The sequence below is a fragment of the Eptesicus fuscus genome, chromosome 20, assembly GCF_027574615.1.
Source record: "Eptesicus fuscus isolate TK198812 chromosome 20, DD_ASM_mEF_20220401, whole genome shotgun sequence".
Classification (NCBI taxonomy): domain Eukaryota; kingdom Metazoa; phylum Chordata; class Mammalia; order Chiroptera; family Vespertilionidae; genus Eptesicus; species Eptesicus fuscus.
The window spans coordinates 35,238,663-35,266,493 of NC_072492.1; the positions used below are offsets into that span (position 1 = coordinate 35,238,663).

General features: G+C 43.4%; 1 protein-coding gene across 3 annotated transcripts; it reads left to right on the forward strand.

The window, feature by feature from the left end:
* Nucleotides 1-10,442: 10,442 nt before the first annotated feature.
* On the forward strand, nucleotides 10,443-27,780 carry PRKAR1A (protein kinase cAMP-dependent type I regulatory subunit alpha). Of its 3 annotated transcripts, none has more exons than XM_028157302.2 (11): nucleotides 10,443-10,566; nucleotides 13,771-13,959; nucleotides 19,807-19,977; nucleotides 20,768-20,859; nucleotides 21,066-21,127; nucleotides 21,971-22,017; nucleotides 22,951-23,109; nucleotides 24,162-24,222; nucleotides 25,286-25,407; nucleotides 26,381-26,462; nucleotides 27,397-27,780. In XM_028157302.2, the coding sequence occupies exons 2-11, from the start codon at nucleotides 13,783-13,785 to the stop codon at nucleotides 27,567-27,569; spliced, it is 1,146 nt and encodes a 381-aa protein (XP_028013103.1). In that variant the 5' UTR covers nucleotides 10,443-10,566; nucleotides 13,771-13,782; the 3' UTR covers nucleotides 27,570-27,780. The 3 variants fall into 3 exon arrangements, with proteins under 3 accessions (XP_028013103.1, XP_008147610.1, XP_054565123.1); XM_008149388.3 differs by lacking the exon at nucleotides 10,443-10,566 and adding an exon at nucleotides 10,847-10,990; XM_054709148.1 differs by lacking the exon at nucleotides 10,443-10,566 and adding an exon at nucleotides 11,848-11,968.
* Nucleotides 27,781-27,831: the final 51 nt, after the last annotated feature.

Genomic DNA, 27,831 nt, shown 5'->3' on the forward strand with positions numbered 1-27,831 from the left:
GACGTTCTTCTGGCTCAGACCCTTTCTAGTATTTACTTATTCATCATTGACTCATCCAAAGATTCTTTTTACACCTTTTATGTGCCAGACACTGTTCTAGGTATTGGAGGCACAGCAGTGAACGAAACACAAATCTTGCTCTCATGAAGCTTACGCGCGCGCGTGTGTGTGTGTGTGTGTGTGTGTGTGTGTGTGTGCGTGCGCGCGCGCGCATGTTAACCAGGGAGAGAGAGAGAGAGAGCAAACTAGTAAAATAAGCATCGTATGTCATGGTGATAAATATGGGGCACGTGGGAGCATGGTGGGTACTCTTGGAGGTGGGTGGAAGGTGGAAATTTGAAAGAAGACGGTCAGTGTTTCACGTAAAGGGAATAGCCAGCCCTGAGCTACCCGGCTAGGATTCTGGGGAGTAGAATGGGGACATTTTGGGGGGCATTATTCTGCTGCCTACAGCTTGTGAGATCTTACGATACACAGCCTATACAGTATGTCTGACTCTCTTCCAACATGCAGCAGGAACCTGTTACAGAGCAGGCACTTTGAATCGTGGGAATTCCAGGATGCAGAGCTCTGCATAAGATGGGAGATCTGTCTAGAAGGAGCTCAGAATGCAGGGGTCAGCAAAGGATGGTCCACCAACTATTTTTGTGCAGCTCGCAAGGTAAGAATGACCTTTACATTTTTTTAAGTGGTTGAAAAACTCCGAGGAATAATATTCTGTACCACAGGAAAATCAGAGGCGGTTCCATTTTGTGTCCATACACAGTTGTATTGGAACACAGTCACGCTGACTCATTTATGCGGCATTCATGCTCCCGTGGCGGAGTCGGTACAGAGACAGGATGGTCGCAAAACCTAAAAGAATTACTTTACAGGGGAACTTGCTGACCCTTGCTCTAGACTCGCCAAGGCCAGTAGAGCTTTCATGGTGATGGAAACACCGTCTACCTGAGCTGTCTGGTGTGGTAGGCACGAGCCACGTGTGGCACTCGACGTGAAGCCAGTGCCCCGGAAACTGACTTACGTTTTATGCAATTAGCATGGATTTCCATTTAAAGGGCCACCTGTGACGGGTGGCTCCTGCCTGGGGCAGCTCAGCGCTGGGAGAGGACCTGAGGATTATGGAGATGCTGATGATGTGAAACGATGGTGAGATGATCATTTCACCGCGTGCCAGGAACCGTGCTGAGACCAAGGATGATGCTCTTTTTAAAAAAAAATGTATTTTTGTTACATGGATGTAGTCTTCTACTGATTGGTACGAGGTTGTTGCGATTGGGCGCTTTTATATCCCCAACTTTTCTGCTTCACTTTGTTTTATTTTATTGTTGTTTTTAAATTATATTTTCGCCGAAACCGGTTTGGCTCAGTGGATAGAGCGTCGGCCTGCGGACTCAAGGGTCCCAGGTTCGATTCCGGTCAAGGGCATGTACCTTGGTTGCGGGCACATCCCCAGTAGGGGGTGTGCAAGAGGCAGCTGATCGATGTTTCTAACTCTCTATCCCTCTCTCTTCCTCTCTGTAAAAAATCAATAAAATATATTAAAAAAAAAAAAAAAGAAATGTTCTCATGAAGAATCTTGCTTGAAAAAAAAAAATAAATAAATAAATTATATTTTCATTGATTTCAGAGAGGGAGGGAGAGAGAAATTTCCACTGAGAGAGAAATTTCAATGATGAGAGAGAATCAGCAATCAGCTGCCTCCTGCACACCCCCTACTGGGAATGGAGCCCGAAACCCAGGCATGTGCCCTGATCGGGAATCAAACCGTGACCTCCTGGTTCATAGGTCGACGCCCAACCACTGAGCTACACCAGCCAGGCAAGGATGACGCTCTTACAATTCCCATTTTTCAGACGGGAAAACTGAAGCCTAGAGAGATTAAGTGACTCACCAAAGGCCACGCAGCCAGTGCGTGGCAAAGGCGGAAGCCAGGAAGACTGACGCCAGAGCTGTCACTGCTTCCACGAGGCTATCCCACCGCAGTAACATGACACATGGACACACTGAATTGTGACACATGTGTGAATGTGCTGGGTGCATGAAATAAATGAAAACGAGGCAGGGAAACGGATGGGGGAAGAACATCGGATCAGGGAGGAGACGGACATCATCATGGGTGCCGGACGTTGACATATGGGCGGGATTTTGACAGATAGCTATCTGCTTGTAAGCGAGGAGGACCAATGTCCTAGACCTGTGGTCGGCAAACTATGGCTCGCGAGCCACATGCGGCTCTTGGGCCCCTTGAGTGTGGCTCTTCCACAAAATACCACGGCCTGGGCGAGTCTCTTTTGAAGAAGTGGCGTTAGAAGAAGTTTAAGTTTAAAAAATTTGGCTCTCAAAAGAAATTTCAATCGTTGGGCTGTTGATGTTTGGCTCTGTTGACCAATGAGTTTGCCGACCACGGCCCTAGACAAAGGTGTGGTGTTGGGGAGGTGGAGGGGGCGTTAAGGGATTGGAGAGCAGCCCAGTTTGAAAAGCCAGGTGAGCTTCACTAGCCAAGGGCCACCAACGTTCTCTTGTCCAATGGGTGCCCTCCTCCTTTTCATCAACAACGACAGGTAATGTCCGGGCCGCCCTTCTCGCTGGGACTGGAAGCTTAGCGTCAAACTGGAGCTTAACTATGGCAACAGCAGGAGAACTTGACAGCTGAACATTTGTGTTTCAATATTCTCCCCTCTCCCCCAGCCACCCAAGCCTGATTTCTGTTCTTACTTATGTTTCTTCTGATCTTAAGGATTGTTCTTATTCACGAGCGAATACAGTTTTATTTTAGGCCTATGTGTTGTGATGCTCCTTCGGTCCCTTGGTGTCTGGGTGTAAGTAACAGAATCGGTTGGAGCTGGGTGAGGATCTAGGGTGAAGGCCAGACGATAAGCCTGGAAAGATCAGGGGCCAGTCTGAAAAGATAAGTCGGTGTCTGGCACTGGGCAGGGAGGCTCCAGCAGGCTGGTGCCACGTCTGCCCTGAAGGTGCGGCCTGAGCCAGCCGGGTGCCCTCCCTGGGCCCCTCTCTCCGGAAGCCTCGGCTGGGATCCTGGCAGCTCCCCACTCAGTTCTTGGAAACCTGGCCAGGACCCCAGTTCCATCCCCTGCTTGCTTCCGGGCCTGGCTCTGATGTCTGTTGGTGTCAGCTCCGAGCGTTAACCCCAAACGTCCTTGGTTTCAATCTTGTCGTTGACATCGGAGAACACACTGGCATCCTGTAATCTTCCTAAAGCACACCCCGATCGGGTCGCTGCCTCCTTGGAGAGTTCTGCTTGTTCTCAGATGAAAGCCCAAGTTCATTCGCTTGGCTCAAGGTCCTGGTGTACACCCCAGTTCTACCTTTGGGAGAGTTATTGAACTTCTCTATGCCTCAGGCTCCTCATCTGTAAAACGGGAATGACAATAGTACCTACCTCAGAAGGCTCTGGTGAGGGAACACATGTAAAGTGAGGTAACATGGAACACATGAGAACAGTCCCCGACACACAGCAAGCACTCTACATGTGTGTTAGCCTTATTGTTACGAGACAGAGAGACAGAGAAGTCTCTCTCCCCCCCCTAGAGACAGAGACTGTGTGTGGCTCGCTCTTGTCGGAACTATAACAGTTGGAGTAGGTACACATGGAACTGTTACTGAATGAAAGGACGATTGCCCCGGACAACTCTAAGTGCACTAAAGACGAAAGTGTGTGCGTTAGAATGATGCAAATCTGACATAAGGTGACATCATCAAGTTCCAACCACATAATTTCGAAGCCGGACAGACTCTTAAGCTGTTTCTACTATTTTCCACTTGGTGGCACCACTCCAGCTGGTACCCACCAGCCCGTCTCAGGATCAGTCTCAGGAATGTATGCTTTGCCTGAAGTGCGAACACCTTATATCCCTGACTAGGGCTGAAGAACTGGTGGACAGTATGAAAATCGGGAGGAGCAGGGAAATTGAACTGTATCAAGGAGATTCGAGGATAAGAAGGGTCTGTGAGAACCTGGGATCATGGCCAGAAGGTTAGCTGAAAATCCAGAATGCCAAACTTAGTTCAGAGGGCAGGGATGTCTTGGAGGCAGGAGAGGGAGGAAGAAGAGGGAACTAAGTAGATAAGACCAGTTCAGCAGCCACGGATGAGAAGACATTCAGAAATGGGGCACCGAATTCCATCCTGGGATCCAAATCTAGGAGCAGGCAGGGCTGGGCAGCAAGCCAGGATTCGGTCCAGAAGGGCCAGCCAATGCTGTTTATTAAGGCTCACCAATAACCAACATGAAGGCCATCACGTATAGAATGTTTATTTCGAAGTGGAAAAGGTATTAGGGTTTCTCAGTGCAGGTGTTGGAACCTTTTTTAAATGCTTTTCTTCAAGTTACAGAGAATTTCTTTTTTAATCCTCATCCGAGGATATTTTTCCATTGTTTTTTAGAGAGAATGGAAGAAAGAGGGAAAAACAAAGAGAAATATTGATATGAGAGAAACATCGATTGGTTGCCTCCTGCACGTGTCCCAACCAGGAACCGGGCTGGGGAGGACCCTGCAACCAAGGTACGTGCCCTTGACTAGAATCGAACCCAGGACCCTTTGGCCCATAGGCTGATGCTCTATCCACTGAGCCAAACCAGCTAGGGCCAGAGAAATTTTTTTAATGTTTATTGTTGAAAATATTACATATGTCCCTGGTTTTTTTGCCCACTGACCCCTTCTAGCTTGCCCCTGCTCCTGCCCCCGCCCCCCAGAGAACTTTTTGTGTTGGTCCTCTACACAAAATAGATGGCCACTGAGCTGTGGAGTGATGAGCGGTCAGTGAGCTATAAAATGGACTCACCTGCTCTGGGCTGCCACCTTCAGGTGAGCATGGGTCCGAGTTGGCCAAAGCGTGGCCAGCCTGGGCTCGCCATGCAGTTGTGACTATTGACTGGTGACCATGCTCATTCTCAGGGTCTTCCCTTCTTGGATGACATTAAGACCGCACATGAATGAATAGGCCATTTCCTAATTATCCAATTAGGAGCCTGGAGACTTTTATACTGTTATTTTCCAGGTCAGGACGCGGGGCTTCTGTCAGTCAGAGCTGTGTAGGTAAGCAAGCACACAGACCCTAGGTGACCGAAGTAGGGAAGGACTCTATTGAATGCATATTGGGTGACGCACAGAACTTCCGGGAAGGCATGAGAAGAAGCTTGGGAAAATGTGTCAATTGGGGACAATATTCAAAATCACACTGTGGCCCAGCTGGTTTGGCTCAGTGTATAGAGCGTCAGCCTGTGGACTGAAGCGTCCCAGGTTCGATTCCAGTTGGGGGCCCATGCCCAGATTGCGGGCTTGATCCCCAATAGGGGGCGTGCAGGAGGCAGCCGATCAATGATTCTCTCTCATCATTGATGTTTCTATCTCTCTCTCCCTTCCTCTCTGAAATCAATAATATATATATTTAAATCACACTGTGGTGTGACTGGGTAAGGACACGATTCGGGATCCGCCCCGTGAGACGTGAGTGGACAAGCAGTTAGTGACAATGCAGTCTTGGCGGTCCCTGTATTTTCCCGCCGCCTTTTGATCCAAGTTTCAAATGAACGTTCAGCAGCGTGACAGCTTCCTGATGACTTACTCTAGTCTGGTCCATGCAAACGTGGAAAAACAGCTATGAGCATAGGTCCCTCCTGATGGCAGATCAAAGGTGCCACCTTGGTGGCCAGTCTCCCACCTGTGCTGCGAATTGCCCTGACCCTTTTGCACCACGTTCTTGCTGGTCCCCTGAGACGGTGAGCTTTGGGGGGGTGGGCCGTGGTTCTTCATCTCTGCATCCTCGACACCTAGTGCCTGCTGTGTGGAGGCTCAGGAAACACTTTTAAAGGCTTCTGAACCTGGTGTCTATGGGCAGATGGGCTTCGAGATGTGTGAGCACCCTGAAAAAGGATGACAAATGTCATATATATGGAGAGAGTGAGAGCGAGAGAGAGAGAGAGAGAGAGAGAGAGAGAGTTAGTTCCTGGAATAGGTAGATACGTGGTCAGTTAAATGAGGTACATGAATAAGATTTGTTGACTTTATCAATTTGACCCTAGTCAACACACTCAAAAGGTCTCTGTGGGTGACAGACCAACCACTATTTTATTTTTTAATGCCCCGACCAGGAATCGAACCGTGACCTCCTGGTTTATAAATCGATGCTCAAACACTGAGCCATGCCAGCTGGGCCCAATCCCCCCCCCCTTTTTTTTTAAAAAAATATTTTATTGATTTTTTTACAGAGAGGAAGGGAGAGGGATAGAAAGCTAGAAACATCGATGCATCGACCAGCTGCCTCCTGCACACACCCTACTGGGGATGTGCCCGCAACCAAGGTACATGCCCTTGACCTGGAATCGAACCTGGGACCCTTCAGCCCGCAGGCCGACGCTCTATCCACTGAGCCAAACCGGTTTTGGCACCTATTTTTTTTTTAAAGCCTTAGCATTAGTTGGAAATAGTATAGGTATAGAAAATGGATATTCAGAGAGAGAACCTTTAGAAGAGATTCATACAAATATCTGGGCTGAACTTGAATCATGCTTGTGATGAGTAGTTTTACATGTCAACGTGGCTAGGCCATGGTCCCCTTTGGGTCTAGATGTTGTTGAGAAGGTATTTTTTAGATGTGATTGGCCTTTAATCAGTAGACTTTGGGTAAAGCAGATTACCTTGCATTGTGTGGATGGGCCTCACCCAATCAGTTGAAGGCCTTAAGAAAAAAGATTGAGGTTCCCCGAGGAGGAACTTCTATCACCCGGCTTCATTCGAACTCAAGGTGGCAACATCAGCTCTCCCCTGGGTTTCTAGCCTGCTGGTGTGCCCTTCAGACTTCAGCCTCGCCAGGGTTCCCAGTCACGTGAGCCAATTCCTTAAAACACATTCCTTTCTCTCTATATATACATTCCATTGGCGATGTTTCTCTGGAAAACCTACGAGAGTACTCTCTGTCTCTCTTGTTGAACATTGTGGGTTTACATATGCTATTTTGGATGAAGACATGTTTTGGCTGAAGATATTTTTACTTGGAAATCTCCTGACTATTAGACCCAAGAGGGCCACTCTTCTGGTTTTGTGGTTGATGTTTTCAGTTATGCTCAAGATAAGCACCCATTCTCTGTTTAGATAAGCTTTTGCCAGGGAGAAAAGTAGGAAGACTTCGGGCATTTGTGTGCTCGCTGGAACTGAGTTAAGTTTGGAAACAAACCTTGGGTTCCACGGGTTTGTTTTCAGCGCCACTGCACACCTCACATAGGTGTTGAGAGTCTGAAAAGTTCCCCTCGGACATCTCAAACCTGTGGGCCTGTCCTCAGCCAAGGGAAGCTTCAAGCATAAGAAACGCTAAGAAATGGGCCACCAAAGCATTCTCTCTTTATTTTTTTTAAATATATTTTATTGATTTTGTACAGAGAGGAAAGGAGAGGGACAGAGAGCTAGAAACATCGATGAGAGAGAAACATCGACCAGCTGCCTCCTGCACACCCCCCACCGGGGATGTGCCCGCAACCAAGGTACATGCCCTTGACCGGAATGGAACCTGGGACCCTTCAGTCCACAGACTGACGCTCTATCCACTGAGCCAAACCGGTTTCAGCACATTCTCTCTTATGATTTGGTTCTTAGTTCTACTTCTTCCTACTGAACGCACTGCTGATGTTTGGTTTTCAAATGGTTTGCTATTGCTTCGCAAACATTGTAACAGCAACTAAGGAATTTTGCTTTAAAGAGAACATTTTACTTGCCACCTCACCCTAGACGCTTACCCAGGCCGAAGGACAGGCCGACAGACCTTGGAATCCAGGGCGGAGGGCCTCTGGAGAAGGGGAGACCCCAGACACGACAGTGGAGCCATGATCATTTCGGAAATGAAACTTACAAGTTGTTATTCTCACGACCTCACCGGGGCACCGAAGGAGCATTCCCATCACTGGGGAGCCACCGAGGCTGTATGGTTTTTCAGAACAGCTGTCTCCCTGAGCTCTTCCCCAGGCTCCACGAGCCACTGGCCAATTCCTGTTTTGTCTTTTAAAGCCCCAGCTTCGGAGGATTTGGCAGCTAGAACAAGGTTGAGCACGGCTGACACAGGAAGTGGCCCGTGGCTGGACTGAAGGTAGCTGAAAGGGACACGGACAGCAGGGCCTTAGCAAGGAAGCAGCTGCCACTCAAAGCACTCAGTTCCATGTCATCCGCGGTGTTTCCTTATTCTAAGCGTCTTGATGGTCTCAGGAAGGTAACACTAATGGTGGGGACACAGTACAACTCTTATAGTTTGGGTAGCTCTTTAGCAAGGGGAGGAAATGGGGGAGGCAAACTAACATTTATTGATGTGCCCCACCCTGTGCTGGGCACTTTATTTATATGCTAGAGGCCCGGTGCACGAAATTCGTGCAAGGGGCTCGGCCCTCGCAGCTCTGGCTTCGTCTGGAAGGTTGTCCGGAAGGTCATTTGGCTGTCCAGTCTAATTAGCATATTGCACTTTTATTATAGATGCATGCTGCGGAGAGTGATTAAGACCAGTTGCGCACGCACGTCACTTAACTCTTCCACGCCCCCTTTTCCGTCTGTAACAATAACAGTAATAATAATACCTACGTCACAGAGTTATTATGAGGATTAAATTAATTGTTATGTGTAAAGCACTTAGAACAGTGCCAGGAACATGGTAAGTGCTATGTACGTGTTTGCCATTATTTTCTTTCCTAGGTCATTTTAGCACAGCCCTGCTTATCCTTTTATAATTGAGGAAACTGAGGCTCATGGAGATTAAGTCAATTGCCGGAGATGGCAGAGCCTGAAACCTAACTCAGATTTATCTGACTGAACTGTTTTCTTCTCCAAACAGGACCGGGCCTGCTCAATGCTATCGAATTCCCTGTCCTGCTTGCCAGCTCAGGGTTCAGTTTATTAGCGCTTCTTTGTACGGGCAAGGGTGAAATCCTATATGACTCAGGTTCTGTCTTTAATCCCCCATGCCACCCATCCCTGGCAAAAGGCCAATGGTCAACATGCAGGGGTACCGAGTTGGGGGAGGAGAAACTTTCCTCTTACATGTCCCCCCTGGAGGCATAATCGGTTTTTCTGATGTTGCCTGTGCTTCCTCTCTCAGAAAGCAGGGGGATAACCGTACTTAACTAGAATATTCTAATGAGCAGGACTCTTATTATAGCCCAGTGGAGTGAGGGGAGCAGTTGGCCTCCTACATCAGTGCTGTCCAGCGGAAATATAACACCAGCAATATACATAATTAAAAATTGTCTAAAAGCTACATTAAAAAGGCAAAAAAAGGTGAAATTAATTTTAGTCACATTTAATGTAATATATCCAAATATTGCCATTTCAACCTGGAATCAATATAAAAATTACTAGTGAGATAGTTTATGTATTCAATCTTATTTTATTTTTAAGATATATATTTTTATTGATTTCAGAGAGGGGGAGAGAAATAGAAACATCAATGATGAGAGAGAATCATTGACCGGCTGCCTCCTGCACGCCCCACACTGGGGATTCAGCCCAAAACCTGGGCACGTGCCCTGACCGGGAATCCAACCGGGACCTCCTGGTTCATAGGTCCATGCTCAACCACTGAGCCACCTGGGCAGGCAGGGCTATGAATTCAGTTTTACATTCATTGTATTTACACCTACAGCCCTGGAGGCATATACCAGGCGAGTACCACAGGTACCAGTCGGACCCAAGGACCCGTGTACTCCAAGGGCCTTCTGTATTCATTTAGCGACTTTATTTGTAGAAACCTGTCCCCTGCTCCCCCTTTCTTCCTCCAGGGGCAGATACTCTGAAGGGGGAAAAAAATGGCCGAAGGAGTCAAGGCGCTCCCCCTCCCCCAGTCATCCTCGATTGGTGCAGCTTTCGTGGGCAGTGGAGATTTTCTGTGTGGTCACAGAGCGTTCGTGCCCGTCTGCACGCTCTGTACTCCTCACCCCACGGGCTTGGGCGTGATGGGGTGGTGGTGGTGGTGGTATTTCAGGTTCTAGGACTCGGGCCAATCTTGGACCCTGACAACATCCTTTCCAGTGCCTTGTGCCCACGGGGGCCGTGTGGCCTCCACTGACGACAGCACCCCCGGAGGGGAGAGCAGCCCGGTCTGCCAAGCAGACACTTGGCAGGGCTCAGGTTTCCTGGACCGGATGGCGGACCGGGGCCGGAGGCTCGCGCGGCGCTGGTGGCAGGGCACAGGATGCGCGGCCGGGCGTGCGCATCCCGGGCATCCGCCCGCGCTCGGCCCGCGGCGCAGCTGCCGCAGATCCGCGGGGGCCGCCGCCTCCTCGGGGCCTGGAAACTGCACGAATCTCCCCGCGGGGGCCCCCGCGTCCTCCCCTGCAGGGGCGGAGTCGACCACCTGACATCCGAGACGCCCCACGTGGGCTGGGGGTGGGATTGGGGGCGTGGGGTTGAAAGGAGAGAGAAAAAGCGGAGGCGGCGGGAGTGAGAGTTGGAAGAGGAGAGGAGAGGAGAGAAAAGGAGGAGAGAAGGGAGCTCCTGAACGCCGCGCGGAGAGGGAGTCAAGAGCAGCGGGAAGGATAAAGGGGACCCTGAGGCATCCGGAGAGGAGCAGGTAAGGAGGGACAGGTGAATAGGAGGGAAGCGCCGGGCTAGAAAGAGTGGGGGGAAAAGGCGAAGAGGCGGGAGTGAGAAAAGGGCTGCGGATAACGGAGGAGTTAAGAAGGAAAGAAGAGCAGAAGGGGTACGATTCGAGGGTGAGGAGGGGCGGGGAGGGGGGGTCCTTCAAGAAGGGGCGGCAGAGTACATGGGGCCGCTCGCTGCGCCTTTAAGGTTGTCAAGGCGACGGCTCTGGCCAGAGCGAGGCGCATTGACGTCAGTAGCCGAGCGGTGATTGGCTGCGGCCGGGTCGTTTCCGGTGGAGCCGCCGCGGAGCCGCTATCGCAGAGTGGGTCCGGGCTGGGAGGGAAGCGCCGAGAGAGCTCCGCCAGCCGCAGACTCGCAGCCGCAGTCCCGCGCTCGCCTCCTCGCGTCCCCAGGCAAGTGCGCTCGACGAGGGGCCCCGCTGCGGCGAGCTTCGCCGCCCCGTCGCCGGTTTGGGGGGCGCTGGACCGATCCAAGATGGCGTCCCGGGGAGCGACCTGCAGGGGATGGCCGCACCCCCTGCCCCTCCCCGGCGGGCGCCTCCCCGCAGGCCTCACGCCCCGGGCCGCGCCTCCGACCCCGATTCTGTACCTCCGAGGCCTCCAGCCCCCGGGACGTCCGCTCCGGTGCAGGGCTCCCCGACCGCACCGCCCCCCACCCTCCGGCCGTGCGCTCCCCCTATTTCTCATGGTTCCGGCCCCCGGCCCTCCGCGGCCTTCCCTGGCCCACCGCTGCCCGCGCGCCCCGCCGCCTCCGCCCCCGCGCGCCGCGGCCGCCCCGCTCGCCTTCCCTCGTTTCTTGAAGGACAACAGCTCGGTTTCTACCGGCTTCGGCCATGGTTTCCCTCGGCGTTTCTGGCGGATCTTTGAGACCCGTCCGTTCTTGTTTTCCTCTCGACTGTCCTCTCCTCTTCTTTAGCGATCGCTTTTCCTCCTTGCCGGGGTTACCCTCCCTCCCCCCACGGTTCTAGCCTGGCTCCTAAATTTCATTTTGTCCCCTTTCACCTCCTTCTCCCGATTTTTTTTTTTTCCCCTCTCCCGAGTCCTCGTCGCCACTACGGTGGCCTTCCGACTAGAGTAGGACGAAGGGCACTCTCCCGTCCTTCCCCTTAAAAATACGCGGTATCTGTTAACCCCTGCAGCTCAGGGCAGGTGCGATGCCCTAAGACTTAACGACCGGAGAGCTTCCCGGAGGGCTGGTCTGTTCAGCCGAGGAAAGAAAGCTAACGTGTTCTCCAGGGAAGCGCTCCTGGCTGCTCCGAGAGGGTGCAGCCGGAATCTGCAAGCGTTTCGCCAAGCGTTTTTAATATTTCCTAGCATGTAATCCTTTTGGAACTGCATTTTATCCCAACCGAAACTTCCAAACAAGAGAATGTGAGTGCAGAGACATTGCAATTGACATTTTAAAGTATTCAATAATTTTTGGAGGGAGAAGCTAAATTGTTGGGCTCTTCAGACTAAGTTACAAGTACAGAGTCAAAGTATATTCAGTTAAAAATATGAAGACCGTGAAATTTTGGGTATTCGGGGATTCACATGGTGACTCTTATTATAACGGGGCATTTTTGTTCATGTGCTACCGTATTACCAGCGTCTACTTTTGGGTCTTTTTAATACATTACTTTGTTTCCAACAGAACAGTTTCATCCCTTTAGACCCAGTTCTCATTAATCTTTGAATGATTTCTCTGGTCAGTTGAATATATGTATTGCTATTCCTGGGGAAAAAAATGTCTGTTTTAAAGCATAAGAGATCTGATTTATTATTGTTCTTGGTGGCCTTCAGTATTATCAGAAATGCATAAAATTCTGGTGAAGGTTATTCTCATTTCATATGATTGACCTGAAAAAGTGTCTGGCATAAACCCATCCTCAAGTGGATGTTTTGGGTTTTGTTTTGTTTTTTAACTATTTCTGAAATAGTAGCATGATTCCTTATCTGCATCCTTTAATGTATGTTGTCAGGGAGCTACACACTTTATGTGGTCTGTTAATTGATCTGCTCTTTATTGACCCTTATGAAAGTCACCAAAATAACATGAGTAATAGAGTAGCACTTTATTCTAGTATTTCTTTCTACTTTTACATGTACCGTTTGATTTCGGTAGTTTTGTGTGCATTATATTTTGAAAAGTCAGATTAGTATTGATTTTAATTGCAGAGCAGACCTGGCTTTTATTTTCTAATCAATTATTCAGTAATTAGGAGTTAGAAGGAAAACAGTTTATGAATCTGTTGGTTAAATTAACTAAGCTTTTAGTTCCAAGGTAAGGTTAGCTACCTGTTACTATATCTCTATTTTACTTCATGTCGAGATAGTTCAAGATAGTTTGAAGCCTCTAAAATTCATTGAATGCAGTTTATCTATTGAATCTTTATGTAAGTTTAAAACTTAGAGTATTTTAATATTTTCCTGTCCAGATGAAGAAAATGTTTTGACATTTTCCTGTCTAAATCTTTTATAGTTTTTTTGGTAAGTGTTTGTGTTTTTTTTTTTCTATTAAGGATTTTCCCTCAACCAATGGGTTAATAAGTGTGTTATCAATTAGGGTTGGAATCTGGTAAAAGAGTCTCATCTGGGTTTTTTTTTTGTGTGCTTTAAAATTGTTTGATTACACTAGTAGTTGGTGCATCAGATCCTTTGCCCCAGTGGTTTGCTGGCTGACATTAGGACACTCCCTTGAGATAGGAGTTTCGTATAGGGAATGTCAGATGTTCTTCATTGTGCTTATTTGCTTTCATTTAGAACCTACTTGTGTGCCCTTGTAATTCTCTGTCCTGTTTACCATTTACACACTTCCCACGTCATCATGATTTTTTTTGCAGGGGGAGAACTGAATGAAATTCCCATTGGGCCTGACTCCTCAGCACCCCGCCTCTGTAGGGGATTGTGGCTCAGACTTCCTCCCTGGAGCTGAGGTTATTGCCTCTTACTGTTGCTGCCTGCAAAGTCTAGATCCTGCAGCAGAAACAGAATGAAACACTTCTTTGGAAGAATGCTATTTCTCTGCATGTCATAGCATTCCTTAGCTCTCGCCTCCCTTAAAATAAAAATCTACTTAGGGAGGGGGAGAAAACACCTTTGTGAATCAGTCCTAATGAATTTGTTAAGTTAAAGGCCAAATTGGCATTTGCTCTTTATAGTTGACACAAGCATATGTGTGTCTCTCCTTGTAGAGAACGAGAACCATGGCGACTGGTACCTCTGCAGCCACTGAGGAGGAGCGCAGCCTCCGGGAATGTGAGCTCTACGTGCAGAAGCACAACATTCAGGCCCTGCTGAAGGATTCCATTGTGCAGTTGTGCACTGCTCGACCCGAGAGACCCATGGCATTCCTCAGGGAGTACTTCGAGAGGTTGGAGAAGGTAAAAATAAATGTGGGGAGATGAGATGACCCTGACAATTGTTAAATGTAATGCTGTAGAATGTTGCTAATTTCTGTCTTTTGGAAGAAACAAAATTCTGACCAAATAGGAAATCTAAAATAGAATTTCAAAACAAGGGGGCAGTTAAGGCATTTGTAATTTTTAACTTTGCAATCAGTAGGCTTTACCAGAAAACAAATCTGTATGCTAAGTTTACATGGCAAACAAAGGGTTTCCAAACTTGTAACTGTTTTAATTAATACATAAAACGGGTTAAATAAAATAACTGACTGCATACAATTGATCAGAAGTAGTATAGCAGTGTATGGAATGAGAAATTCTAAAGTACTTGAAAGCAGTTAATGTTTTTCTCTTCCTCAGCAAAGCAAGTAAACTTAAGCCTTATCCCACCTTTTAAAACCAAGTGAATCAAGCATTTGAGTCTAGCTTGTGACCAGTATATCAGAACTTTTGAAATAGTGCAGTTCATTTTTTTTATAGACTATATCTCAGATGAATTGACTGTAGAGCAGAGATCAAGGTTGATGATTGTCAAAATTGTACTTTATTTACAGTTCTGGTTAGGACTCATTTCCTCTTAAAAAAAAGTTAAACCAGTTTTTCTTTTTGTTTGTTTTATCCTCACTGTGTGTATATCAGTGTGCCCAAAGCATATGTATATGTTTTTCTAAGCAAAATGATAATTTTGCATCAAAGACCATGCTTTAATTATTCCCTCAAGAAATGAGGAATGAGAAAGTTGGGATCCCTAAATGTTTTGAGTACGTAGTTTGAATTGCTTCTGTAAATTTGTGAGATAAATTTACAGGTTTTATTATGCATATTGAAGTTTTGATATGGTTCAGGGATATCTTAGGTATATGATCATTATCTGTCTAATGGAAATATGTATGATAAATCCCATTGATTTGGACAGTTAATCAGATTTACTTATTTGTAAAATACTCTGTACTAAGGTTTTAAAAATTTCAGTGGCTCAATGATTGGGCATTTTCTACTATTTTCTTGAAAAGCTGTTAAAATTGGTGTTTAGTACCATAATTAGAATAATTAACAATAACAACAAATAACCGGTCCTTGTGAATGTACCCTTGCTGTCTTGGAATTGTAGTAGAAAGTCTGTGTTGTTGGTTTTTGTTTTTTTTTGGTTTTTTAATCCTCACCTGAGGATATGTTTATTTTATATTTTATTTTTTGAGAGAGAGAGAGAGCGAGAAAGAGAGATCAATGTGAGAGAGAAACCTCAATCAATTGCCTTCTGTACTTACCGAACCAACCTTTTGGTGTATAGGATGATGCTTCAACCAAATAAGCCACCTAGCCAGAGCAGATTTTCTCTGTAAGCTGTGGCCAAATAGTGAGATACTCTAGATCCAGCTGCTATGGGCATTTCTATTTTGCGATAAAGTGCGTTCCTAGAGATTTGTTTCTGAAATGGGTCACTGTAACATGATTCTTCTTCTCTTTGTATATCACTAGAAACCATCCAAGGAGGGGATGAAGTTGGTTAGACATGATGTGTCTTTTTACAGGGAATGTTAAATGTATGGTGCTAGTTTCAAAGCCTGAACTTACAATAGCACTGATTAAGCACTATCAAAGGGGAAGGCAAGAAATCATTATTAGCTTCTTTGCAGGTGGGATTTTTTAGATTTAATGTGTGTTGGCTTCTTTACCTCTTAATGAAGGTCACAGCTTAACAAGCTTTTCCTATAATGCAAGGGTCTTTGTTCACTTGCATACATTTCTTTAGCCAGGGCTTTTAAGTAAGTAGATTTTCAATTTTTTAACAGGTCAGTTCTACATATTAGGTGTTAGGTTTAGATATCTGAAAATCAGTCACATTCTTCTCACCTCCTTCCTTGTGTTAACCAAGGGTCATGTTTCTGGTATCCTCAACTACTCAGTGCACCAAAAACTTTCACAGCATTTTTTATTTTTTATTTTAATTTTTATATATTTTTAATTGATTTCAGAGAGGAAGGGGGGAGAGAGAGAGAGAGAGAGAGAGAGAGAGAGAGAGAGAGAGAGAGAAACATCTTTGATGAGAGAGATTCATTGATTGGCTGCCTCCTGCACTCGAACACTGGGGATTGAGCCCACAGCTAGGGCACATGTGCCCTGACCAGGAATTGAACCGTGACCTCCTGGTTCATAGGTCGATGCTCAACCACTGAGCCACGCCAGCCAGGCTGTCACAGCGTTTATTGAAAGCTGCTGTGTTTTACTTCAGACTGTCATCTGGAATTCAAGTTCCCTTTTATGCATATATTAGAACTTTGCCTGTCTGATAGAAGAATTTCAATAGCTGCGACCATTGAGTGTATGTATGTGCCAAATACTATGTGAAGCACTTTACATACATACTCATTTCAAACTTGTGAGTTAGGTGATTATCACCATTTTACAGAGGTCGCAGATAAAACTAAGAGTGATTAACTTGGTTATGATTGTACAGTGTAATAGTTATTGTTGCAGCAGCATATAACCCTCAAATTTCAGTGGTTTATACAAAAGACCTTTCTTATTTCTCAATCCTAGGCAAATCTTCTGAGCTCAGCACATCTTGTCTTGTCTCCACATGTCTTAACTCAGGGGCTGAGTGGAAGGAGCAGCCACTGTTAGAGCATGCCCTTCTCAAGGCAGAAAGGGGACAGAGTTCAAGGGGGCAGAGTCAGACCGCACAAGTGGGCATGGTATGGCATGTCCACTTATAGTCCAGGGTCAAAGCAAGTCATAAGGTCAAGCCCCAAGTCAGTGGGGTGGTAACTTTACCTACAGGGAAGAATAGACTGGTAAGGAAAGGGAGGGAACAAATAATTGTTAAAAACACTAAGTGGTCAGGACAGAATCCTATATAATCCTATATAATAAAAGGCTAATATGTAAATCGACCAAACTGTGGAACAACCGGCCGCTATGACGCACACTGACCACCAGGGGGAAGATGCTCAACGCAGGAGCTGCCCCCTGATGGTCAGTGCGCTCCCACAGGGGGAGCGCCACTCAGCCAAGAGCCCTGAGCCAGCGCAGTGGTGATGGTGGGACCCTCTCCCCGCCTCTGCTGCACTCAGATATCCCCCGAGGGCTCGCAGTCCAGGCTGAGAGGACACTCCTCCCCTCCCCCCCCCAGTGCATGAATTTCATGCACTGGGCCTCTAGTTTGAACATGAAAAAGGATAGTCTGGGAGGGTTTGGGGGAAGGGGGTGGATTGTTTTAATATATGAAAGAAATGAAGTGGGAAGAGACTGACAGAATGACAACAGCAAGAATGAGGATAATTAGAAATCGAAATTGATAATGGCTCTGAGTCATCAAGATTAGGTTATGTCTGATTGCTGTAAAGATGAGAATCTATGCACATTGTTAAAATCAAAATGCTGCCCTAGCCAGTTTGGCTTGGATAGAGCGTTGGCCTGTGGACTGAAGGGTCCCGGGTTCGATTCCGGTACCTAGGTTGCAGGCTCCTCCTTGACCTGGGCCCTGGGCTCATGCAGGAAGCAACCAATCAATGTGTGTTTCTCTAACTTCAGTATTTCTCTCTGTCTTTCCCTCTATTCACTCTCAAAATCAATGGAAAAATTTCCTTCGGTGAGGATTTAAGAAAAAGTTACCTTCAAAAGAATCTTAAAAATACAGTTAGATAGAATACAGTTCCAAATGAGATGTCATTTGTGAAATTTTTGTGATATTCCAATGACAAATTTAGGGGTTGGAATTTGTGTTTTCATTTATACTCTTTAAACTTAGGGGAGACTTGAGTTTTATAGTTCTATGTTAATAAGGAATCAGAAAACCTTACTGATTATTGCAGTTACCAGAATGAAAATGGAAGTGAATTTTCTAAAAATGTTTGTTTTTTTAAAATTAGTTACATATTTACACATAATTCCAAATTCTGCAGGTACAAAAGGGTGTAACAATAAAATCATCTCTGTTGTCTTCCTTGAATGCAACCGCTGTTTCATAGGCCTATGGGCATTTATAGACAAATTCAGATGTAAAAGAGTTTCTTATTTTCAAATGTGTGTGTTGCAATTCCCTGCATAGATATAGCATAATTTATTTAAAGTCATTCCATTAATGACCATTTTGGTTGTTTCCAGTGTTTTACTACTAAAAACGATACAAGGAGTAACTTTGTATATATGTCATTTCTCATATATGCATATCTTAGAATAAATTTTTAGAAGTAGAATGGATTAGGCAAGAAGTAAATGCATTTGTAATCAAATATACAAATGTATTAAATCTATTTTTGTGATATGTTTTTCCTATTGTGTGTTTTCTTAATTGAAAATTAGAAAATCCAAACAAATGAGAAAATAAAGCAAACCCTGTTCCTCCAAAAAAAAAAAAAAAAAGTAATAATCGGGCATGGTTCTGTTAATAGAAATTAACACTATTAATATCTTGATGGTTACTGTTCCGGATGTTTTGTTGCATGTGTATTGGCTTGAGGCCAAAGTCAGGGCTGAGTACCATGCAAGAGGGGGAAAAAGTAGGCATCTCCTTGATTTCATTTTTATCAAAAACTTTTCTGAAATCATAAATGCTAATAACTTCATTTTGAATTTGAAAGATGGTTTAGAAAAATAATGGAGAATGAGTCAAATGAGAAAGTAGTGGGTAACACATTCTGTGTTTTCATTCTTAGTTTATATTTGGCATAATAAACTCATTCTTTGCTGCAGACCTGAGGAATTTCTTTTTAAGGCTCTAGATTTGATAAATAAGAATGTTAAATAGTTCATTTCCGTTTTTAATGTGAATTAATTTAGCAAGATGTTCTTAAAAGCAGGTAACGTTTTTAAAATTTAACTACAAGTGTAAACACTGATAATAATAAAGAATGCTTATAGCTCTGCTAGGAGAAATATTGATCTAATTTAAATTCTTGGTTACCATCATCACATAATTTCATTATTTGTTTTTTTCTGAGACTCCAGTTAGAAATGAATTCCATGGGCTCAGGACCCTCCTCCATTGGTTTTTATATTTCCCTTGCCTATCATAGACTTAGCATGCAGATTTAGCAAATGCTTATTGAATGAATGAAGTAACACAGTAATCTAGACATTCTTGAATCACTTTGCTATGCCTGAATACATTCTATTTTGGGGGGAAGGAGGGATCTCATGCTATCTTCAGCAGCATACTAAAAACCTAATTCCTCAGGATTTTGTTTTGCAGTTTATTGCTGTTGTGTGTGTTACAATCCTTGTCAATCTATCTATCTATCTATCTATCTATCTATATAAAAGCTTAAGCCACCGGCCAGTAGCTATGACATGCACTGACCACCAGGGGTCAGATGCTCAATGCAGGAACTGCAGAGCTGCAGTCACTTGGCAGCAGAAGTTCTCAGGTGACGCATCTGGAACCAGAGAGGAGGGAGCCCGATTCCAGGGTGTGTCACCCAAGAACCACCCTCTCGCAATCCAGGATCCCTCAGGATGTCTAAGAGCCGGTTTCAGCCTGATCCCTGCATGCCAGGCCGAGGGACCCCACCGGTGCATGAATCCGTGCACCGGGCCTCTAGTGTTATTATAATGAGTAATTTTTTACTTGCATGTTATGTATTCTTATACTAATGACTTTAGTTCATTAATAAGTATGGCATCTATTATCATCTGAGAAACAGTCCTTGTTTCAGAATATTTCTTTTCAAACTCAACTCCATTTTTCCCCATTTGGAATTGGCTTTTTCCCTTTTACATTGGTGTTGAGGAAGAGATTTGAGGTAACTTATCATTGAAATATGAGAACACCAACTTTACATGCTGAAAGATCTCCTTTATAAATGTATAATTTTTTTTTTTCAGGAGGAGGCCAAACAGATTCAGAATCTGCAGAAAGCAAGCACTCGTGGAGATTCGAGGGAGGATGAAATCTCTCCTCCTCCACCGAACCCAGTGGTTAAAGGCCGGAGGCGACGAGGTGCTATCAGCGCTGAAGTCTACACGGAGGAAGACGCTGCATCATATGTTAGAAAGGTAGCTTGGATGTCTAAACATTTGGGGCAATGTTTTCGGGACCCACATGGTAATCTTCTAGTTTCTTTGATGAATGCATTCATGATTTTGAATAGTAAAACACAAACAGGCTAGATTATATCCACCCTGTGTTGTTCTTGGGTACTGAGGGACAAATTTCTGTGATGACAGTACCATCAGAGAAAATAACTAAGTGGTTATTAAACAGTGAATAATTTCATTTTGGGGAGTTTTCTTTTCCATGATGTTTTGCAGTAGAAGGCGGCAGTACTCCTTTTTCTCTTGAATCATGGTGTCAATTTTTTTGGCATCCTGTAATTTATGTTTTGGCTGTTAACCTTATATCATGTAAGCATCAACCTGATTGGTTCTTCCTTAGAACCCACCCGCCATTTCAGGTGATGTTATTAACTTGAAGGGGGAAGAGAATCGTTCTGCCAAGAAGCTTGTGGAACTAATGGCACATGATCACAATTTAAAAAATGACTATCATAAAATGTTCACTTTGCCTTAGAATAATGACCTTGGTCAAGGCGTTTTTTGGTTTGTTTCTTTAGTTGCTTACTGGGAACCAAATACCAGCTTTTAAATACAGGTCTGGCTATAAGCAAGGGGATTAATTAGTATTTGTTGAGTACTTTGAGTAGTACCTGCGGGTTATGTTGAAAATACTTAACTCAAAGCAGTCTTGTTTCAATACCATCATGTAGCTTGTCATTTACTTGACATGCAGGTTTCAAGCATGAAATGTTTTTTGTTTATGCAATCATCATTTGACCTTCTATTCTAGGTTATACCAAAAGATTATAAGACAATGGCTGCGTTAGCCAAGGCCATTGAAAAGAATGTGCTGTTTTCACATCTTGATGATAATGAGAGAAGGTAGGTAGAGGTTCTTTGTTATGTGCTCTTTTCCTGTATAGCTGTAGTCCCAAACTAGTCTCATCATAGTTGCACATTTTCACGTTCATGACTCACCTGATGACAATCCCTGCTGAATATTTTAGGAGCTTGAATTTTAAGGTTAATGCTTGAAATCCACAGAAGAGGCACATGAAATGTAACACGAGGCCTTCTGTCCCTTGCAGTGATATTTTTGATGCCATGTTTCCGCTTTCCTTTATTGCTGGAGAGACTGTTATTCAGCAAGGTAAGGGCTGCTGCTTTTGTGCATGCAATATTATTCCGGGATAGGAGACCAGATGGTAGGATTTTTAATACTGAAGTTTGTTTTTCTCTTTCAACCTACCAGTTTCCTTTTTGTTAAACTACTGAACTTTTTTATTTCTTTTGAAAATTAAAATTGACTCAGCTAAAAGGCACACTTACCCTAAGGGATTAATATTTCCCTATCATCTGATACAATTTTGTTTATAGTAACTGTTAAAGGAAATTCCTGCATTTTTTATGTTGGATGTATGGAATTTCAGAATCTCATATCCTTCATATTTTTAATCACATAAAATAAAGTAGGAAATAAGCATAACTATTTTCTCTGTCATGTAGTTCTCTATTTATGAGGTTTTATACCTTCTAATGATTGTTACCTTTTTGCCCACATATACTAACATGGATCTATTCTTTTGGGTCCTTCCCCACCTTTTGCCTTTCTTATGTACTCTTGATATCTTTGTGGGTTTTTATGATCCATATATTTTCCTATATTTGACAGCCTGATATTTTACTTATTTGGGTTTTTATGTTGTTACAGATGATAGGCAGTTAATATTTTTGCACACACATAATGGCTGTTTTTGAAGTTATTTTTAAGAGGTATTTTTCATCATGAGATGACTGAAAATTTGATCAGTTTCATGATTTTTAAAATATATTACTGGACTTTTTCCCCTTGAAAGATTGTGTTAATTATAACACACTCTCTTCTTTCATAGTAGAACTGGAAATAAGTTTATTTTACATTAATTTCATAGTTTCCTTTGTGTTTCTTTAATTTGTAAAATGCTTCTAACTTTTTTACTCTCCTCTCCTTTAGGTGATGAAGGGGATAACTTCTATGTGATTGATCAAGGAGAGATGGATGTAAGATTTAATAACAAAAATATGTTGATAATCTTAAAAGTCAATGTATTGATATATATATTGCTTCTAAGAGTTTCTGAAGGGCTGTTACAGCCTTTGTATGTTAATTCCATCAATATTTTTGCCACATATTTTAATGACACAGAAACTTTATTTTCTTTAGGTAGACATGCAGTTCAGAACTTTTGCTGGAGTAATGGTTAAGTTGTGCGTGTGTGCTGTGGAGTAAGACAGGTGTAGGGGAGACTGTAGACCAGGGGTCCTCAAACTTTTTAAACAGGGGGCCAGTTCACTGTCCCTCAGACCGTTGGAGGGCCGGACTATAGTTTAAAAAAACTATGAACAAATTCCTATGCACACTGCACATATCTTATTTTGAAGTAAAAAAACAAAACGGCAAAAACACCCGCATGTGGCCCGTGGGCCGTAGTTTGAGGACGCCTGCTCTAGACCCTGTCATTAGTTAATGAGACTTGTTACAACTTTTTGATTCTGTAAGTTTGTTTGTTTTGTTTTTTTTTTTTTTGATTCTGTAAGTTTTGATAATAAATGAAATGAGATACTAATGGCATTGTTCTCAGGCTTATTAGGAAATTCAGTGCCTTATGCAAGTGAAATGCTTATTATTAGCACAGTGCTCAGCACAGTACTCTGTAAATGTGTATGGTTTTTATTAATGCTTACTTCACCTTTCTGCCCTGATCATCAGTTGAGTGAGTACTTTTTTCTTATCAGATGATTAAACCAGGTAAATCACAGACACTCGGAACTGAACTCATTGTCAGAAGTCAAGTATTTTGCTCTGCTGTGTATTGAAAACAGTATATTCTGTTTTAAAACAAGTTCAGGATTCTGACCCCTAAAAAAGGTTTGCCTGTTTTTAATAAGATATTTGTGTGTTTAGGAAAAAAGCAGTTGTCATTTGCATTTTAGGTCTATGTCAACAATGAATGGGCAACCAGCGTTGGGGAGGGAGGAAGCTTTGGAGAACTTGCTTTGATTTATGGAACACCTCGAGCAGCCACTGTCAAAGCGAAGACAAATGTGAAATTGTGGGGTATTGACCGAGACAGCTATAGAAGAATCCTTATGGTAAGACCGTGGTTTTTGAAATGTGATTTAGACTACCTGTCCATGTAACTAATGTTTAAATTGAATAATATCACCAAAATAAAATGAGAATATTACTTTTAATGATTGAGTGCTTTGCATTGAGCCCAGTTTAGCATTATCCATTGTACCATTTGAGACAGTGATCTTTTAGAACAAAAGTTTGACCAGGAATTACATGGGAAACAAATGTAGTGTATATGAAATGGTCAGCATACCTTTGGAATTCTCTCCATTTGCTCATAGGCACATCTTCACCTGCCTACTCTTTACACATCACAGATAGTCTGATAGCTGCTGCTTCTAAGTGCATAAAGTTCTTTAAGGCCATTCAGAAGTAATCAGCTCTCTAAACTGAAAGTGGGTAATCGGTAATGAAAATGTCATGTTCCCTCTCACTAAAGGAATAAACAAAATAATAAAACCTTTGGAACATTCTGATGACATAGTCAGACTTTTTGAGAACTTCGTGGCAAATTAATAGAGTAGCTTTGGATGTTTAACTCCCAGATGACGGCATTAGTCACCTTGAATGGTTTTCTAAATTTGTGCAGAGCCTATCTGGCTATTTGACAATATGCAGTTAGATGTACTTTGAAAATTTTCTGTATTTGGGGGGTAGATGTGTGTGTATATATATCAATATTTATAATTGCCAAAGCAATTTATTGTGTAAGGAATGTCTATTATAGGGTACTGTTTGTTCCCCTTTTTCCTCCCTACATATATTTAACAGACTTTGCAGATAAGACAATTTGGCACTTTTGGGGGATGGAGGAGGGCTGTAAGTGGTAGCAGTGTTTTTTTTTTCCTTCTGTGGAGGACTGGAGTTATGGGGAACAACCCTGAGCTGGAACTATATTCAGCTATAGTCACATGAAGAAAAATAATCATGTATCAAGAAGCAGCAGCAGCAAGCTGTGACTTCTCTCTCAATTTACTTGAAACTTAGTATTTATTCTTCCACAGCATTATTTGATAATTACACATATTTTGACATGATTTTTTTTGTGTGTGTGTGTTTTTTTTTATAGGGAAGCACTCTGAGAAAGCGGAAGATGTATGAGGAGTTTCTTAGTAAAGTGTCTATTTTAGGTGAGTTTTGGAAGATGGCATAGAGAATTATTAAGTTGAAAGTGTTAGCTATACTTAAGCAGAATCTATTGTATTTCATAAAAACTACTTGTTAACAATTCTGTTTTTACTAATAGTAACATACAACACATGGAATACAGAGTTAAAGTAGGACCAAGAAGTAATTTTAAAGTGTGCTTAATTTGCTAGTATACGACAGACCTTAGGAAAGATTGGAGCTGGGAGCAGCTTTCTGGAATTAGGTGCTACTCACTTCTCCTGGAGAGACAGGAAGGCTGTGTCCTCTCCCTGCCTCTGCACGTTTACAGTTCCTCCTGTGACGTCTGTCTCTGTTGCTCCATCAGTGAGCTTATTGGTTAAGGAAAGTTTTCCAAGAATGTATTTCCTCTGTAGAAAGATGAGGTGTTGTATGCTTTCTCAAAAAAAGCTACAAGTTTTGTTGAAATTTTAGAGCTATGTCTATGTGTTGTTACAACCATTGAGAGGGTAAATGGCAGTTTTTATAAGGTAGGATGCCTTCTGCCATTGTTTTGTTACAGTGAATTGACTCCATCCTCCCACCCCCTTATTTGTCCTTTCTCTGAAATGTTTCCATTTGCTTAGTGTCTTAACTTATGTTCCAAAGGCCAAACTATTTTCTAGTTCTTGTAGTTTGATAAATTAATTCAAGTGAGGATTTAAATAGATAAATGACTTCTATAAACCTCTGGAATAATATGGATGGTGACACTATTTTGGGTTCTGTAATTGCAGGTTTGATTTGCATTGATGGCAGTCTTTAGGAATACGTAATGATTACATTTTTAATTCCTTTACCATTGGGTGCCTTTGGTCTAAATTAACCTGGCCACTGGGACTGCTAAGTAAGGACCTAAGGGTTATCTGTGAGTAATCGGAGGATCTTGCTTGAGACTAGAGGAAATTGAAGAGAGGCACCATGCTTAATCTGAGACACTCACCGAGTATTGAATGGGCATGGCTATATGGTTGATTCTCTTTATACTTTTTGTTTTAAAGTTTTTAACAATACCGAATTATGAGAAATTATTGTCATTCTTTTCAGAATCCTTGGACAAGTGGGAACGTCTCACAGTAGCTGATGCATTGGAACCAGTCCAGTTTGAAGATGGGCAGAAGATTGTGGTGCAGGGAGAACCAGGGGATGAGTTCTTCATTATCTTAGAGGTAAAGGACTTTGCATTTGATACCTTTAGAAGTTGTAGAGAAAAAAAGGGTTAATTCTTATTTACACTCTTAGGTTTAAAGAATATCTGACAGTTTTATTTAAAAATTGCCTTTCATCTTGGAATGCAGTTGTTTGGTTTTCTGTCAGACCACCACATTTTAAATGTGTTTGAGTCAGAATTCTGGAAGGGCTATTCATGAAGTAATAGCCCAATTCTGGCCTGCTGAAATTAATCCCCCTTAAGCAAGCCAAACAAACTATCAGCATAGCAGACTATAATGATTCCACACCATCTTTGTTAAAATTATGTGTTTGGGCTATTTGGCAACCAAAGATCAAAGACAAGGGTTTAAATTCTAAAAGTTACTATATTTTATAGCTTCACAACCCATGGGAATGTATAGCAGATACTCTCGACTGAAAAGTAGATCCAAAAAGTGTATTTTCTATGAATGTGGCACCGTAGATGCTAATTGGTTTTATTTAACCTGGGGGTGTTGTGAGGGGGATCAAGGGACTCTTTCTGTAAAGGGCCAGATGATAAGTAATTTAGGCTCTGTGAGCCCTAGAGTTTCTGTCGTCATAGTGCAGGAGCAGCCGCAGACACTATAAATAAACTGGTGTACTGTTCCTATGAAATTTACCTATAAAAACAGGTAGCAAGCTTAGATCACCCGCTTCCCGCCTCCCCTAGCTTACTAATCTGTGTGAACCCTTCAAGTTACCCAAGCACCTTAGCTTGATGAGAAGGGCTCCTTATCAGGGGCTGCTGGGTAAATAGGAATTAAGTTCATGCAGTTACTCTTTTCAGTCAGCTTTTGTCATATGAACACACAGGATTTTAAATAACCGTGAAATTCTTTTTTTTTTTTTTTTTCTTTCAGAGTAGCTAAAATTGCATAGTATATACTAGTAAAAATGCTACCCTAAATTTGAAAATATTTGTTTTGCTTCTTGGTGATTTTCTTATAGGGGTCAGCTGCTGTGCTGCAGCGTAGATCAGAAAATGAAGAGTTCGTTGAAGTGGGAAGATTGGGGCCTTCTGATTATTTTGGTATGTAGATTTCCTCACAATATAATATACAGGCATTGTTTCTTTAAGTCACCTTTAAGTGCAATATCGTAGTCTCATGATTTGTCTTTTCTTCTCCTGAATTTAATTTTTTTATTCTTTGGGTAGGGGTGGAGATTTGGTGCCAATATCCGGGGACTTTATTCTTTAACTAGAGGCCCAGTGCACAAATTCGTGCACCGGTGGGGTCCCTCGACCTGGCCTGCACCCTCTCACAATTCGGGAACCCTCAGGAGATGTCCGACTGCTGGTTTTGGCCCAGTCCCTACAGGCTAGGCCGAGGGACCCCACTGTACCTTTAGTATGCATATAAGATCTTTGGTTAATCTCTTCCCGCCCTCCCCACCTTCTCTTCCCTCTGAGATTCATCAGTCTGTTCCATGTTTCCATGCCTGTGCATTGAGCATCTGCCCTCTGGTGGTCAGTGCACATCATAGCTACCGGTCGAATGGTCGCTTAGGCTTTTATATATATATAGATTGCACTTTTTTTTGCCTCTCAGAGAACCAGTGTGAGATTTTGACCTTTACTCAGTTAATAAATAAGTTATTGATTATCTTATCGATCAGTTAGTTTTTAAAAAATACTTTTTAAAAATACATATTTATTAATTTCAAAGAGGAAGGGAGAGGGAGAAAGAAACATCAGTGATGAGAGAGAATCATTGGTTGGCTGCCTTCACAACCCATGTGCCCTGACCAGGAATTGAACCGGGGGGGTCTTTATTCATAGGTTGATGCTCAACCACTGAGCCATGCCAGCTGGGCCGATCAGTTTTTTAAGTACAGATTTGATGTGGCCTGTACTAAGTTATTAAGAGAAATACGTATTTGTTTTTTTTCTCAGAAGTGCACATCTCAGAAAATGTTCCTCATAGAAGTTAGCCGCCTCTTATTCCTCTTTCTCCCTTCTCCAGGTGAAATAGCACTACTGATGAATCGTCCCCGAGCTGCCACGGTGGTGGCTCGTGGCCCTTTGAAGTGCGTTAAGCTGGACCGACCTAGATTTGAACGTGTTCTTGGCCCGTGCTCAGATATCCTCAAACGAAACATCCAGCAGTACAATAGTTTTGTGTCACTGTCTGTCTGAAATCTGCCTCCTGTGCCTCCCTTTTCACCTCCCCAATCCATGCCTCACTCTTGCACACTGCTTTCTTTTCCCTATTTGCAGCACCACGTGGCCACTGGCATTGCAGCTTCTTGTCTGTTTATATTAAAGTTGCTTTTATTGCACTGTTTTTAATTTGGAGCATTAACTGGATGCTCCTACACAGTTAAATAAATAGAGAGTTCTATGGAGACTTTGCTGTTACTGCTTCTCTTTGTGCAGTGTTAGTATTCCATCTGGCAAT

Excerpts from the sequence above, each read along its gene's own strand:
- PRKAR1A (XM_028157302.2), top strand. The coding sequence starts at position 13,783 with ATGGCGACTGGTACCTCTGCAGCCACTGAGGAGGAGCGCAGCCTCCGG. Across the intron at positions 21,128-21,970 it reads AGAGACTGTTATTCAGCAAG|GTGATGAAGGGGATAACTTC; the intron begins GTAAGGGCTGCT and ends CCTCTCCTTTAG. Across the intron at positions 26,463-27,396 it reads GGGGCCTTCTGATTATTTTG|GTGAAATAGCACTACTGATG; the intron begins GTATGTAGATTT and ends TCCCTTCTCCAG.